The sequence below is a fragment of the Plectropomus leopardus genome, chromosome 21 (assembly GCF_008729295.1).
Source record: "Plectropomus leopardus isolate mb chromosome 21, YSFRI_Pleo_2.0, whole genome shotgun sequence".
Classification (NCBI taxonomy): Eukaryota; Metazoa; Chordata; class Actinopteri; order Perciformes; family Serranidae; genus Plectropomus; species Plectropomus leopardus.
In genome coordinates this window covers 25076639-25092970 of record NC_056483.1, presented here as the reverse complement: position 1 = coordinate 25092970, position 16332 = coordinate 25076639, and the positions used below count along the sequence as shown (strand labels likewise).

General features: G+C 40.0%; 1 protein-coding gene across 1 annotated transcript in view; it reads right to left on the bottom strand.

The window, feature by feature from the left end:
* The window catches only part of rsu1 (Ras suppressor protein 1), a 44648-nt gene extending 28691 nt beyond the window's left edge, over window positions 1-15957 (bottom strand). The window contains exons 1-5 of the mRNA XM_042510622.1: window positions 15850-15957; window positions 15559-15675; window positions 12803-12853; window positions 5399-5519; window positions 65-183 (exon numbers count right to left, since the gene is read on the bottom strand). Of these exons, the coding sequence (XP_042366556.1) occupies window positions 65-183; window positions 5399-5519; window positions 12803-12853; window positions 15559-15667 (400 nt within the window). The 5' untranslated portion in view covers window positions 15668-15675; window positions 15850-15957. The remainder of the gene's footprint in view (window positions 1-64; window positions 184-5398; window positions 5520-12802; window positions 12854-15558; window positions 15676-15849) is intronic.
* Window positions 15958-16332: the final 375 nt, after the last annotated feature.

Sequence of the window (16332 nt, the reverse complement as noted above, 5' to 3'; positions counted from 1 at the left end):
GAGAGAGAGAGAGAGAGAGAGAGAGAGAGAGAGAGAGAGAGAGAGAAAGAGAGAGTTGACTCACTGAGGTAGAAGAAGTTTCCAGGCAGGGAGTTCTGGTTCAGATTGTTATAGGTGAGGTCCAACACTTCCAGAGCTGGCAAAGAACCAAATCCTCTGGGAAGGCCACATAGACGGTTCATACTGTGCACAAAAAGACACACGCATGCAGAATAAACATTAAGCAAACAAATGTAGCACTGAAAATAAAAGTCATTAAAGCTTTTTTAAGCTTACAGCCAAAATTTTAGGACAAAGTGACACTTTCTTGAAGTGAATGAAGTATCTCATATCAAAATGTTGCCTTTAAATGAATGTAGTTAGGATTATGACACAAGATGGAACCATTTTTATTAGCATAAGGGTCTTTAAATCCAAAAAGGTTCATTTTAGCCTACCAGATAACATTAAATAGCTGTTCTTTGTGTCACATGGTGTTGGTGGTGGTGTTGTGACCTCCCTTCTTTATCCAGGTTGGTTCTTCCACCTGAGCATTCGAAAGACAACTCCCCCTGGCAGCAGGAAACTCTTGAGGGGTTTCCGGCCACTTGACCTCCATCAGATGGCAGCCCGCCCCACCCCCACCACCGGACACCTGACTCTCATCAAGCGGCCGGACACCCGACCCCGAGTTGTCTTTCCACCGCTCAGGTGGAAGAACCAACCTGGATAAAGACTGGAGGTCACAACAACACCACGTGACACTTCTAAGGAAGACTGCAGACACAGCAGTCCAAACTGTTGAGGCAGGAAAGCAACACTAGCCATAAAAAAGAACAGCTATCTAACATAATGGTCTTTTGATTAAAATAATATCCCAATTTAGTGACAATGCATCTGACTTATTTCTTATCTTCCTGCTGTTTTTTAATATTGACAAAACAATAGTGAAACCCAACAGCTAATGGAGTATGTTTCACTCATTCAAATAAAGCAGTGTGCAGTCTCCATACCGTCACTAGCAATGCGACTGTCCTGTCAACAGTACAATATTTCAAGGCATTTGAAAGGGACAGTGTAACAATTGAGACAATAATGCAGTGAGTTCATGATGCCAGGACTGGTCCTTTTAAACTGGCCTTAGACTTAAATTCACTGCTACTGTCTTTCCTGCTCTTTAAGCGAATATGTAAGATTCCCCTTCAGTCAAACACATCTTTGACTTGTTGTTCCATCATTTGGATGTCTTCACAGTGCAGAATATATTATGCAGAGTTTGAGTTTGATAAAAGTAGGTTAGGTGAGGCTCCTAGTTGTGACATCACAACTTGCGCAGCAAACACGAGAGCAAACCCTCTTTAACCCCAGTGAAAATGATGATTTTTAAAGACTAAATGCTAACAAATATAGATTAAAATAAACATTAAAAAAACATGACTTTTGGAAATTATAATATTTATCTTTTTTTAAATAAATTTGGAGCTTTGGACTTTAAATCACTCTAGAGTTATTGGAAATGTTTAGATCACACGAGTCATAAAGCCACCAGTGGTATCTAACTCAACAAATAATATCATACTAATAAATACTAAATGCCAGGATAAAACAGGGAGAATAGAGATTTACTGAAAATGTAATAAAGCCTGAAAATGTAATAAAATGTCCACTTAACATGATTGACAATGTAATAAAACACGAAAATGTAATAATTCAACCAATAATGTAATAAAATGTCCTTGCTGATATTCTAATCTTTTTTTTATCATCAATGTAAAATATAATTATCAGCAAATTATTTTTTTTAACCAATGATGCAATACCTTATTGTATATGAATAATGTAACACCGTAATAAATTACTGAGAATTTGTTCCAAAGAAAAAAAAAACTAATTGTAGGACTCTAGACTTAAAATGGCCTAGTATTACATTACCCGTCAAAAATCGGTTTTGGGGAAAAAAGACCCACCCAAAAATGTAATAAATGTTTAATAATGTAATAAGGTATTACACAATCACTTTAAGAAAAAAACAAAAAAACTTACATTATCAGTCAGAATATCTGATTGTATTATTGGTCAGGTTATTACATTCCTTGGTGTTATTACATTTTTAAGGACATATTTTATTACATTTTTAGATGTGATTACTTTTTCAGGAAACTGTTACACTATGGCGTGCTACAATTGTAATTATATAAAATATAACTGTAAATCAATGGATTAAATCATGATAATTGCAATTATCAGATAGGATAATCAATTACATAAACCATCTAAAATGTTCAGCCACAGTCCTACAGCTTGATGTTGTCTATCCTGACTTGTGTTTATGTTCTTGTCCTCAGAGGTTCAGGTTTATGCTGTTTGTTTGCTGCTTGTCCTTGTGGACTAACCATCACTCACATCCAAATAAGAAGGAAGCAGCCCAGAGGCCTGGACAGACAGATTAGCACACAGGAAGGATTTGATGATGTAAGAGACATAAGCTGAATTTATGCACATATATGCCCGAGTGTTTGTGTGCACAATCAGCTGACAGGTCACAGGGACGGCTATTCTATTTCAATTCTATTACGTGTGTTTGACAAATGAGATTAAGCACTGGTAAACACACACACACACAGAAAAATAAACAGCCTCTGAAAAGTGAATGCACAGCCTGAATAGCAGTGTGAGGCTTACACTATCCAGATGATGTTTGTCTGTGGATCAATACACACCAAGGCTCCCCTCCTAATCCTCCTGTCACTGACACCCTGCCTGTGTAAGCCTGCACTCATATCTCAACACACACAGAGCATTTCTAGACAACAGGTGAGGAACTGAACCTCCCTCGACAGTTGGTTACTGGTTCCTGCAGAGGGAGATGAACGGTTTAAGCTGAGTTTTAAGAATCGAACTGCAGTCTAACTTAACCTCCAGTTAGACCACAGCTTAAATAACCCCGTCATTTGGCTGCTGTTTCATCAAACAGCCCTTTGGAGGTCCAAAATAACTTCTGTAACCAGTCTGAGGAGGAACAGTCTGAGGTTTCACTGTGGGGAGACTGCAGAGATGGGAGAGAGAATCTGGAGGAGTGTGTGTGTGTGTGTGTGTGTGTGTGTGTGTGTGTGTGTGTGTAGGTGTGTGTGTGTGAGTGTGTGTGTTATATTGGCATTGTAAACAGTTTCCGAAATTAACTTTTTGACTTGTCAGCATAAACGGCTGGTTGATGAAAAAATTCATCAACCAAGCATATTTTTTACTGGTAAACTTTTCAAATTTCACATGTACACTTTTTTCAGTACATTTGATTGAGATAATAAGTTGTTATGTTGAATACAGACTTAAATAAGAGGCCAGACGAAAATCTTAAGGAAAATAATTTCAATACACTGAAGAGCTCATCACCACAGCTTCAGCATGTGAATAATTTCACTCTGGTAAGCAGTGATGCAATGTTTATGTATAGGGCTTTTATTGTGAAAGGTAATAATGGAAAAAGTAGTACTAATGCGCTGTTGCTGATAACGTGGGGGGCAAATAAGAGTTCGCCATTTTGATTCAAATGGCGGGGCCTCTGTTTTTTTATTTCCTAACCTACATAAGAATAGGTGCAGTGAGTGCTGGATACAGTCAGGTTTCACTGCACTGTGTGTGTGTGTGTGTGTGTGTGTGTGTGTGTGTGTGCAGGAGCAGTTTTGGAGCAGCAGAACAGAGCGCCCTCAGTAGTGTCTCAGCATTGTTTTTAACTACATGACTATTTTGATACAATCCTTTGACCACCAACGTGGCTGATAGCTTTCAAAGATTTATTTGCAGAATGGAAAATCTACCTATGTTTGGCTCTTGGCTGTTAATTTTGTTCTCTGACTGTGTAACAGAGTCAAAAAGGGAATTTATTATTAAGTTGTTTCCAGTTAATATTTGAGGGTTTTTTTAAATTTAAATATTATGTTAAGTATTTTTAAATTTTATCTCAATATTTCATTTATTATTTTAATCTTCCTGTGGAAATTATCCTTTTTGTACTTCATGGCTTCTGTACCTCCTGGGTTTCTATGGCTCCTCCCCTCCGTCCCGCGCAGTGCTTTTCTGCATCACAAAGCGAAAGTTCATGGAAAAATGCTCCTGCATTCTTTGATTATTTATGTTGAAAATGGAGTCATTTAAAATATAAAAAATCTTGGTCTACATTGTTAACTGTAGTTAATATGACCTTACATGGGGATTTTGTGCTGTTCTGGATGGTAAAATGTCAGTTTTTTATGTTTGCATGTAACTGTTTGGGCGTGATTTGTAATTAGTTGCACCCCCAGATGTCACATGACTAATGTGGAATAGAGGTAAATTTTCCACTTTATTCATGCGTAAAATCTGTTTTGGAGCTGAGGTGCAGAAAGTGGACCAGAAGGCATTTTATGTGTCAGTTTTTGACTTCTGCAGGCATGTTATTTAATTAATTAATGTTGTAATTTCTTTTGTATGTCATCGCCCTACATGTGTACCTTTCAGCCTTGTCCACCAGGTGTCACTGTTTGTCCTTTGAAAATGCTGTTTTCGTGGATTTTGGCAAATTGTAATTGCATTTCAGTGTAAATTTCAGGGGTTTTTTTAGCTAATTTTTGTAGCACTTTGTAAATAATTTGGTAAATAATTTGTATATTTGGTCAAATTACATATTGGATCACATCTATATGCACTGTTAATGGAAATATGACCTCACACGGTTCTGTTCTGCAAAGTTGAGGGAGGTGAGGTGCAGACAGTGAGACGAGAAGGTAATTTATGTGTCATCTTCTGCAGACCTAAATAAATGCTGGAAACCAATCTTGTGTCGGCTTTCTTCTATGCCCTAACCACATTCTTTACAACTGCACTTATCTGCAAACCTTAAATATGTTTTTTTTCTATGTGTCATCAGCATTTCTAGAGTGATGTAGTTTGTGAGAGAAATGTCTGCCAAGTGGCAGCCCACTGCGGACCACTGTATGAGACCACAAATAACAAAACCTTTACACCGTTGTGTTTCCACTGGGCAACGTGCCACCAAGAGACGACTAGACAACGCTGCATTTCCTGCAGGGAGAGTGCCCCCAAAAGCAAGCATTTTAAGCCAAAAATGATCTTTTCTGAACCATAACCAAGTGTTTTTTTTGCTCAAACATAACCGCAGTGTTGTTGAAACGTATAGAAATGAAAAGTTTCAGTGCATTCCCTACATACTTACCTACAAGGGTTATATACAAGTTAAAATGCCAACATGTATTCTTGATTGAGTTGGTGTGTGTTAATGAAGGAAACAGGAGGATGATCAGACAGGAGACAAGCCTGGCCTCAGGGTAGCAGCAAATAAACAAGAGACAACTTACCTGACTGTTGTACTCTTCCAGCGTGTGTGTGTGTGTGTGTGTGTGTGTGTGTGTGCGTGTATGCCTACCCGAGGTTGAGGTGTTTGAGTTTCTGCAGACTGCTGATCTGAGTTGGCAGCTCTTCAATCTGGTTGTTGAACATGTTAAGGACCTCCAGGTTCTTTAGCTCAGAGATGTTAGCAGGCACCGCTGGAAACACACACACACAGGAGAAAAATGACAAACACATCTGACACACATACACACAAGTATGTTTTCAAGATGTTTTTAGCTCTTCCAAAGAGTGAGGTTCACACTCATCAACAGCCCCAATCCTTGACAGCGGGCTTATCATCATTAGCTGCGGGGCTCTGACACGCCTCACGTCATGAATAAGTCCACTGGCGGCCGTGTCGGCGCTGCCTCTACATGTTGACATTTGAACAGCAGATATTACAGTTTCTCTCTCCTCGTCCATATGCAGTTTTATTCCCCCCCGGTCTGCGGCCACGCTGGCGGACATGGATCAATTGGCTGATAACAAAGAGCAGCAAGTTTATTGGATTATGGGACTGATCAATGGAAGAGGGGAGAGATGGGAGCAGTGAGAGGAAGAGGAGGAGAGTAAACGGAGCACACCCTGACCTGAATGCTGCCAGGAGAATGAGTGCTGGAGAGGTGAGGACTGGGCATACTGATACTATATCAGTGTGTGTGTGTGTGTGTGTGTGTGTGTGTGACTTCCATTTTGAGTTTGTCTCCATCTTAGACTGCTTGAGCCAGAAGTGACCATATGTGGGTAAGAGGGTGGAGCTATGGATGGATCTGACTCATCAGACCCTTTTACTCTGCCTCTTCAAGGTCCTGAATGGGGGGACAGCGTTGCCTCAACTTTGAGCCAGTGCTGCAACAACTTCAGTGCGAGAGGAACAGCCGGCAGGATGGGATCATGGATGGCACGGTTGTGATGTTTTGACGTGTTATGTGATTTAAAAGCAGCCGATAGCAGTTAGCAGCTAACTCAAAGAAGGAGAACAGCCGAGGTACATAGGCAGGTTTCCATTAACTCTCAAATTGAGCAAACTGAAATTGCAAATATAAAATATACATATCGCTTTGTGATATCAGCAAAAAAATCAACATGTTGGCTGATACCCATATTTCACTTTAAAGCCAAATTCTGTTGATACCTACGATGTGCCAGTGTTATCCATCCATCCACCCATTTATCCATTTTCTACCGCTTATCTGGGGCCGGGTCAGAGGGAAACCAGGCGGAGCAGAGTAATCCAGAGGTCCCTCTACTAAGCAACACTTTTTACTCCTCCTGGGAAACCCTGAGGCGTTCCCAGACCAGATGAGATATGTAATGCCCAGAACACCTCTAATGGGAGGTGCCCAGAAGGCATCCTGATCAGTTGCCTGAACCACTTCAACTGGCCCCTTTCAACCCAAAGGAGCAGTGGCTCTACTCTGAGCTCCCTCCAGATGTCTGAGCTCCTCACACTTTCTCTAAGCCTGAGCCCAGACACCCTACAGAGGAAACTCATTTCAGCCGTTTGTATCCACAATCTCATTCTTTTGGGCACTATCTAGAGGTCATGACCATAGATGAGGGTTGGGATATAGATGGACCAGTAAATCAAGACCTTTGCCTTTTGGCTCAGTTTCCTCTTCACCACAACAGTCCGGCAAACAGCCGTTTCACGTCATACTCTCTGCTCCTCTCACTGCAGACTCACTGTCACCATCACCGGCGCCACATACACGTTTGCTCTCTCTGCACACGCTGTCTGGATCCAAAATGAGACACCAAAGTTTCAAAACAACCAGAGAGGCAGCGCACTGGGACTCGCTTGTTTTCAACCTGTGCCGAAACTTCTCTTTGCACTTCAGTGTGAAGGGCAGAGCACTGGGAAAGGGTGCGCTTGATTTACAAAATAAAAGACAAATCGGGAGCAACATTGTTAAACTCATCATGATCCACAAAATCATTTTATCTCGATTACCTTGTTTTGAAAATCAAGGGAAGCCAAACTTGTATTTGAATCAAAATTAAAATTCGATTAATTGCACAGCCCTAATGCACAGTTAAGTGGAGCTATGGTTATAGCTCAATCAGGCCATTTAATTGGAGTAGGGTTCTTATCCCAGTTTACAAGCAATGGAGTAGAATCCATTAATGAAGTCTGTTCAACTCCTCCACTGCCGGTGGAGATATGCTCCCTTTCAGCTAGTTGCTATAAACCTATATTATTTATATAGTCTATGATATCGACCAAATGAAAATCATAACTGCTTATTATATTATGTTACATGAACGTGTTACGTTCATTTAATCAAACAGTGCTGAGCAAACTCTTCAGAATATTTTAACTGCTATACCTTGCCGTAAGACAGCCATTACCGACGGGGATTTGAAGCCGTTATATCAAAACCACCAAAATTTACTACACTACATGGTGGAGCTGCTGCTGTACAGCTGCTCCATCAGCTGTTGTGGAAGGTTAAGAAGAGACTATATTCAAATATATTGTATACTTAAACTGATACTGATTTTTTTAGGTGGCTAAAATATGAAAATATTTAATTTTTTGAATAAATATAAAATACTGCCTTTCCAAGTTGTATATCTCTAACCTAAGCCAAAATTAAAATCACAAGTCCCTCCTCAGTGCTTACATTTTTTTAAAAAATGTCTGCCCCTTTTACAGCACCTCTTCTGCCCTCACAAGTGACAACAGTCCCTATTTATGAAAAACCAAGGGAGGCTAACGTGGTGACTACGAGCACGCACAGAACACCTAGTCCTGTTAAAGTCCGACTGAGGTGTTTACATGACTCAAATTCCAGTTGCATTATCTGCGTGTGTTAGTCTGAATTTGAGAAATTCGATTGGGTCCGATTTTAGTCAGACTAACATGTTCACATGTATTTTTAAAAGTCTAGTTTAAGATGGACTAACACAATAATTCCACTTTTTTCGAGCATTATGTAAACACACTGACCAGCTTCAAGACAAGTGAACTTGGAGGTGCTGAAATGTAAACTCATTTCCAGGTTTTTGGACTCATCTCTTTCTGGGGGCTTGCTCTTAGAGCCAGAATCAAGTGGCCCACAGAGGAACTGCAAGTTTTTGTCACTTCTGTATTGGCCTTGTTTCTCAGGCCTGGAAGCTGTTGTTTGAGTGGAACAGGGACACTAAAGCGCTGCAGGCTAGATCACAGTGCCGATGCTCACAGTCCTACAGCCCACAGATAGATGGTCTGTGGTGTGTCGGAGGATTAGTAAAGACTCTGTCTGGTTATAAAGGTCCCGCTGGTTCACTGAGGATGTGAGAAATCAATTTCTTTTAGCTGTCCTCTCCCTCTGTGGGCCACTGACCACAGCTCAATCAATGCAACACCACAACCTCCTGTCCAGGTGGACAAACCTGCTGTATTTATAAGGTCCTCCGCGCAATATATGGTATTGATTTCCATATGGGCTCCGTGGCCCCGTGGCTGTTAGTGTGACCTGGGGAGCTGCTGGATTTTCAGGCTGCATTTTGGTGTGTTTGAGGAGGAAAACCCCTGCAGCCCTGCGTGAGGACAATAACAGGACAGCTGAGATTTACCGTTGGTGTATGATGGGAAATGGTCACCTGCACTGTGATGATGTCACTATAACTCTTGACCACCTTCATACAGCAGCAACATCCTGTCTGACACAGAGCAGCTGTGTTTGTAGGATCACCATAGAAGAAGGAAGAGACAGAAAAACACTGGCTGCTGGCAGACTGGGACAGCAGAGTTACCTCGTGCTGCTGGAGTTACGGAGCATACCTTGAGAGCGCCTGCAGGTGGCTAACTACGCCAATTATGTTATCCCCATTTCTGTCTGATCTGAGCTATAAATAACCCAGCAGTGTGAGATGTGTGTAATCTTTCAATCTTCAGCAGCAGATGAGAAAACACAGCAGAAGGTGAGCATGTCGCATGCTTTCTTAACGACAGATTAATTGATCACCGATAAACTGTTATCATGCAAGAAATTGCTAGTTACAAGAAAATGACCTGAAATTTAGGTAAAAATAAAAGGTAAAACCAAAAAAAGGGGTAACAAAACAGAAACACAAAAAAATGGAAATATCTGGATGAAATAGTTAGTAATAATTTAAATTGTAATTATAATAAATATCACTGTCTCGACATTTTCCCTATTTTTTAAAAAAGTTATTAACTTCTAAAAATGTCTCCCTCTATCTCAATCTTAGCAACAATCAAACAAAAAAACTATATTTCAGGTCATTTTCACCTTTTCCTAATTTCTTGCAGTTTGTGGGACATCTCTTGCCATGTTGCGCAGTGTCTTTTTACCTATGTTTTCAAAGAAAATCAAAGCAAAATGCTCAGGTTTTAAAGGTTAAAATGTAAGTGAAAGCTGTCTGAGCGCAGTACAAGTAAACTGATGTTTCAAGGTTTCAAAGGGTTAACAGACTTTTAATGTTCGCATTAACAAAACAGAGGCTGAAGTCAGAGTGGAGAGGAAAACAAGAGAACTGGCCTCCCACTCTGTAGTTACTGAACCAGTTTATATTTTTTAAACTGATAAGCATCTCTTATGTGTACCAGTGGTTCACATTCATACTTTACTACAAACTTTACTTTCAGAAAATAAGGTAAGCACAGGAGGATAGTCTGTTAGAGTTAAAAAGAACCACACTGACACTAAGATTTTAAAATAGAATATCAAATAATAATAAGAAGAAGAAGAATAAGAATAATAAGAATAATAATAATAATATTATAAGCCTTTAAATTTAACATTAAATTTGCACAGACATCATATTAACACACAACCCAAAGCTGATTTGGTTATTTAGGTTTGTAAATGTTTAGCAGTGAAAACATGAGACAGTGTGAGTATGTTTATCGGTCTGTGCTGACATCTGCTGGTGCAAAACACTATTACATCACTTCCATCAAATTATTTTATGATATTAAATGTAATCAAGTACTAAAAGTAAAAGTAAATGCTGGTAATAAAAAAACAAGCGGATAGGATTTTGAGAATTATGTCATCAGTTTTTTTGTATTATATGCCACCTTAATAATGGAGCCTATCACACACAAAGATAAACAAGGTCTTTTTCATCAAGGATCTAAAGACCAATTTTCAGTTTTTCCTTCCCTCCCATTTCTTTATTCATCTATCCCTCCCTTCCTCCCTCCTTCCCTCTTTTGTAGCAGGTAACTTAAATGCTTTGGGCAAATGTAGTGGAGTACAAGAATCCATTTTATTCAGTAAATGTAGTGGAGTAAAAGTGGAAGATGACAGAAATATGAAAACTCGAGTAAAGCACAGATACTTCCAAAAATTACTTATGTACTGTAATAAAGTATTATTACTTTGTTACAATACACCACTGATCAGCTTTTGATAAGGATGTCCACTCAACATGTCCATTCTTCCTGTTCCACAGGGAAAAGAAAATTGAGACAGAAGCACACGAGCTGTCATTTGAACAAAATTAGCAATAAACTGTGACTTTAGTTCAACGACTCATAGTGAAGCTGACTCAGGTGTAAATAATTTGTGATACCATGAAGTTATATTATAAAGGGATGTTTCTGATATCCGATATCTTCAGATCGGAGGCAACAAGTCCTGGTTGGACACTGACGCATGAATGGGGATCACCACAGGCACAAATTTAAGAAAAGCAAGCACATCCAGAGGATGGACAAAGGGCTGGACAAGAGATCACACAAAAGACAGACAAATCGAATCACTACACTAGACTACTCGCCCATAATGCTGACCTGAATTACCAGCAAGGTAACAGCAGGTGGTCCAGGGGGGCTCTGTTGTGTGGCTGCACTGTCACAGCCTCCAGCAGTCAGCACCAGCCTCAACATATTCAGCAGCAGCAGACCTCTGCTGTTACAGAACATCCAACTCCACAGAGATACACAGTCTCTCCCAAATATGACCGCCTGCTATCACGTGACCCAAGCTCCAAATGACGACACCTCATATAGATCATTTCAGTGAAAAAGACAGTAGATGCATTCAAAGAGTCATTCAACATGGCCTGGTTAACGTCCCCTTGCCATCAGAAGTGTCTTTCCAATTGTCTGAAAAACTGAAGAGTACTTTATGAGATGGACCCTCAAACATCATTCCCACTGAACAAAAAACACACTGACGCCTGCTGACATCTAGCTTTTTAATGTAATGAGAATGCGTATGATCTGCATTCACACCTGGGTCAAATGACTGCAGTAGACACAGGTTTTTATCACCTACGACCCCAATCAGCATAGATGGGAGCACAACACCCGCATGAACGCCCTGATTTCAGCTCCTTAACCAACAAAATGCAATGACGTGCCGCCAAATGCAGCTAAAAGCTGCAAAAGCTCATAAGTGTACCACTGATCTTAGATTATTTTGGTTCAAGGACAACACGGTCAACTTCACCGTCTGTGTGTTCAGCTGAGGTCAATTTAACTTGTTAAACAACAGAAGCAACTGTACCCAAAACTACAGTTAAAATCCACAATCAGAAACCATAGATTACCAGAACCATCCAGGATGCCATAAACGCACACTGCAGCCAGTCAGGAAACGGGGACTGTTACAAAGCAGCAGCCTACAATGTAAGAAGACTCAGGCCAAACAAGAACAGCCCTACTGAAAACGGATAAGTCTTTCCTTCTCCTTAAAAAAAAAATAATAAAATATGCGTTTATGATAACATTGTGCGAATGATACTTATGTACAGGGCTCTGCAAAAACTGAAAGCTCTGTAGTGTGCATAGCAGGTCAGTAGCTGGCAGTGTTACTTTGTAATGACGCACCACAGAAGAACACCATGCACATGAACAAAGCACGGCCGTGACGTCACCGTTCTCACAGGATCCTTGCACTGCAAATTTATACAGTGACAAAAGGGGTTGAGTTTTCAAAAGATTAAATCTGAAACCTGGTTTCAGGCCCCAAAAATGCTGTTGTCATGTAAAGTAAAGGCCAAACTGCAACAAAAGTTTAACATTTCATGAAGAACTGTTGCCCTGTAAACAGCGCCTCAAAGAAGGACTACATCACAGAGCACAGAATGAAGGAGCTGATGGGATCACATTTCACTGGAGTTGTATCTTTTTTTTTTTTATCTTTTTTTGACTAATGATTTATTGATAGATATTTTTTGGCTACTTGTACTGCTCTGTAAAGTCAATATTAAGCCTTGAGCAATTATTACACAGTTGCCTGATTGAGATTATTTGAGTTGGCCACGACCACTCTGATGTTTTACTCTTCATGTCTTTTTGTCCCGTTATTGTATTCATTCTGCAGCATAAGTGCCAGATTTGGAGGCTGACATTTATTTACATCTCAAAAGTCACATCATCATCCCACATTTCCTGTCTGATGTGAAACATGGCGTCCCCCCTCCACAGAGCAATGTCCCCGCTGTAAGACAGGCTGAGCAGGTGAGAGAAACTTACTTGTGAGCTTGTTGTGGCTGAGGACCAGCTGAGTGATGTTGGACAGAGTGACTGAAACGACACGACACATCAAGTCAGCACAGCACTGTGACTAACTCACCACTTTGTTTACTCATGTATCTTACTCTTACATCAGATTTCTATAAGGACAGCAATGAATAAAATACCAGTAGTCAAATGATTTTTTTTGAGTAAAATGACTGAAGTTAACAACAGGATTCATTGTGTATGTAATGACATCATTAAAAAACCTATTACAATAGCAACATATCATATACCTGCATAGAAAAAATATATTCTTGGTATACTTTATGTTTAAGTTTGCCTCTCAGTCCTGCAGAACGGAGTCATACCTGCAGGAGAGACTAAAGATAGCTTGTAACCTGAAAAAAAGCCTATATGAGCTGGAAACAAACACATTAATCTACCAGAACAATGGTAGATTAATGTGTGTGCAGTTTCACACTGATTCTTTGAGTATTTCGGCATGATGTAGTTACTGAGTCCTCAAACCCAGGAATGAGTTAGCATTTTAGCACACCCCAGTCCCTCATCTCAAGTGGGTTTTTTTGTTTTTGGTCAGAAGGCTGAAATAAGGTCTGTGGTTAACAGAAGGTGATGAGACTTTCACGTTTTGTTATATGACAGAAAATTCATCAGTAAATACCCCACATGTAATGCACTAGCATCTTAACCCACATGCAGGCCACTTTTTCCTGGTCTTGGAGGATATCCAGCTGGTCTGGTCTGTCCCCTGCCTCCTTTAGTATTTTATTTACCTGGGAATAAGCGTGTCTGTTGCTTCTGTGCAGGTCTATTGCTGTTATTTTTGCTATGTATGACTTTCATAAAGTTGGTATGAGTATGTTTACGGTGATTTTGTCATTGTGTGCTGGTATCCTGCAAACCAATTTCCCCACTGGGACAAATTAAGTATCTACCTATCTATCTATCTATCTATCTATCTATCTATATATCTATCTCTATCCATCCATCCATTACTTGTGAACTGTAAAGCTTTAATGTGTATTAAAAAAGGTGATTGCTCACATGTGGCTAAATGAGTCTACAGAACATCATCACGCTGAGCCGCACTGAACGATGGCAACATTAAGTCATAAGATCATAGTGTGTAGTGTAGTTGTGCTTGTTTTCTTTGTAAAGCATCTTTGAATATCAAGAGAAGCGCTTTAAAAGTCCAATGTATTAATATTTTTATTATTATTATCATTAGTTTGTTAATAGCCAAACATTAGCTTTTGACCTCTGGTGACTGCTTTTAGGCCTCAAAAATCTTTTAGTGGTGTTCAATAATGAAGATTGTCTGGCTAAACAAAACATGTAGGTATCATAAACGTTTGTTTACTTAGTTTATTTTCTGCAACAATCAAAAATCCAATGTAAAATTCCCATAGGCTTATGGTTGAGGAAACCAGTGCGACGCTAACTTCTGTGAGGGTCTGAGGACAGAGGGATGTTGTATACTGTAAAGATCTCTGAGGCAGTTTGTGATTTGTGATAATGGGCTTCATGAATAAAACTGACTTGATTGACTTGTGTTGGCCTACAACAAAACATCATCCCTGCAGCACTCAATTACCAAACGTTTTGGGGGAAATTTGTTAAATTTGACCCGGAGCAGCTGTGGCTTAGGTGCAGAGCGGAGTGGGTCGTCCTTCAATGAGAAGGTTGGTAGTTCGATCCCTGGCTCCTCCAGTCAACATGTCGACTTATCCTTGGGCAAGATACTGAACCCCAAATTGCTCCCGATGTTGCATCATCAGAGTGTGAGTGCGTGTGAATGGTTGCTGAGTAGCAGGTGGCCCCTGTTATGGCAGCCTTGGCCACCAGCATGTGAATGTAAATGTGTGTGTAGTGTGTGTGTTCTTAATGTGCAATTTCACTTTAGTGTGAAAGCGGTGTTGAGAGAAGTTTATGGTTGTGAAGACGTTTTTGAAATTTTTGGAAATTTCCCCCACGTTTAGATGACTGATTAGTCTTAAAGGATTTATGGATGAGGTACTTTAAAGATCAATTTATGGAACTAAAACATGACAAATAAACAAATATGTTAAAATCATGACACACCACTTATGTTCTGTGTTATGTTGTATATATATATATATATATATATATATATATATACAACATAACACAGAACATAAGTGGTGTGTCATGATTTTAACATATTTGTTTATTTGTCATGTTTTAGTTCCATAAATTGATCTTTAAAGTACCTCATCCATAAATCCTTTAAGACTAATCAGTCATCTAAACGTGGAGAAGTCTGGAAGCACTGATGAGGATCATCCCTGCACATTTTAACCATACACCTGAACTAGCTGATATTCAGGTTTTTAACCATTTTAACATGGTACCACATACATGTAGGATTTTTTAGACATATCAGCCATATGTGTGTTCCCACTGTTAGACTGGTGTTCTCTGCAAGTGGCCCACACTGCGAGCTGCTGGAAACAAGTCTCATTCTTTCTATGTTTTCTTTGTATTTTTACTCATAGTGTGATGGTTAGCAGCAGGATAACGGTTAGACTCAAGGGTTTTTTTGGTTTGGGTTTTTCTCTCCCCTTACACCGCAGACGGGAGGCTGCAGTGACGTCATCACCGCTCCGGTTATCGGCTCCGTTCAGACTCATATTTGTCACGTAGCCGCAGCTGAAGCCTGAGCTAACCTCACCGAGCTTTATATAGCAGGGCTTTAACAGTTGTGTGGTGAGACAGAAGACATGTCTTACACAGTCCCGGGATGTCCAGCATGTTTGAAATGCCTCTGTCGCACATCTCCACCTCGGGGACGTTCTTGTCCCGACTCTCCTCCACTATCTTCTTCAAAGACTTGGACATGTTTGTACCTGGAGACATCCATACAGAAAGTAACAGCGTGTCAGTTAGCTAGAAAAGTCGTCTTTAGTGGTTACACGGTAACGGTCTATGAGACAAGCTAACAACAAACACACGCACACAAACACATGGTAAGAGACAGGACAAAGTGACGGAGCTATGCCAACGCCACCGGAGACACTTACCGGTACCGTGCCAAAATGTTGGGAATGAAAAAGTGGAGTATTTAAGCTTTTAAATTCCTGAGAGACACTTCGCGTCGAGCTGACACCCTACAGGAAGTTTATGTTGTTAGCCACTCTTCCATAATAGGATACTTCCTGTTCCTCGATGTGTTGAGCCACACCTCCGTGTCAAAATAAGAGCTCCCAAAACCAGCAGGCTGCGGCATCACACTGAGACACAGCTGAATCAGGGAGCTCAACTCTCTCACGTTGTTCAGGACAAGTAAACATCATCATGACATATATGTATATAATAATGATATATATGCATACATATAGATATGCATTTATCAAAATAAAAATGTGTCAATCAAACTACAATGTAGATTGTAAATGTTTCTTGTTAATTAACTTTATAATATTCTTAGATTTATCCTCTCAACTCTCTCTCTCTCATCCTCTGATGAGGCCTCTGTTTGTTTTTTTCTTTCAGGAAACGTATCA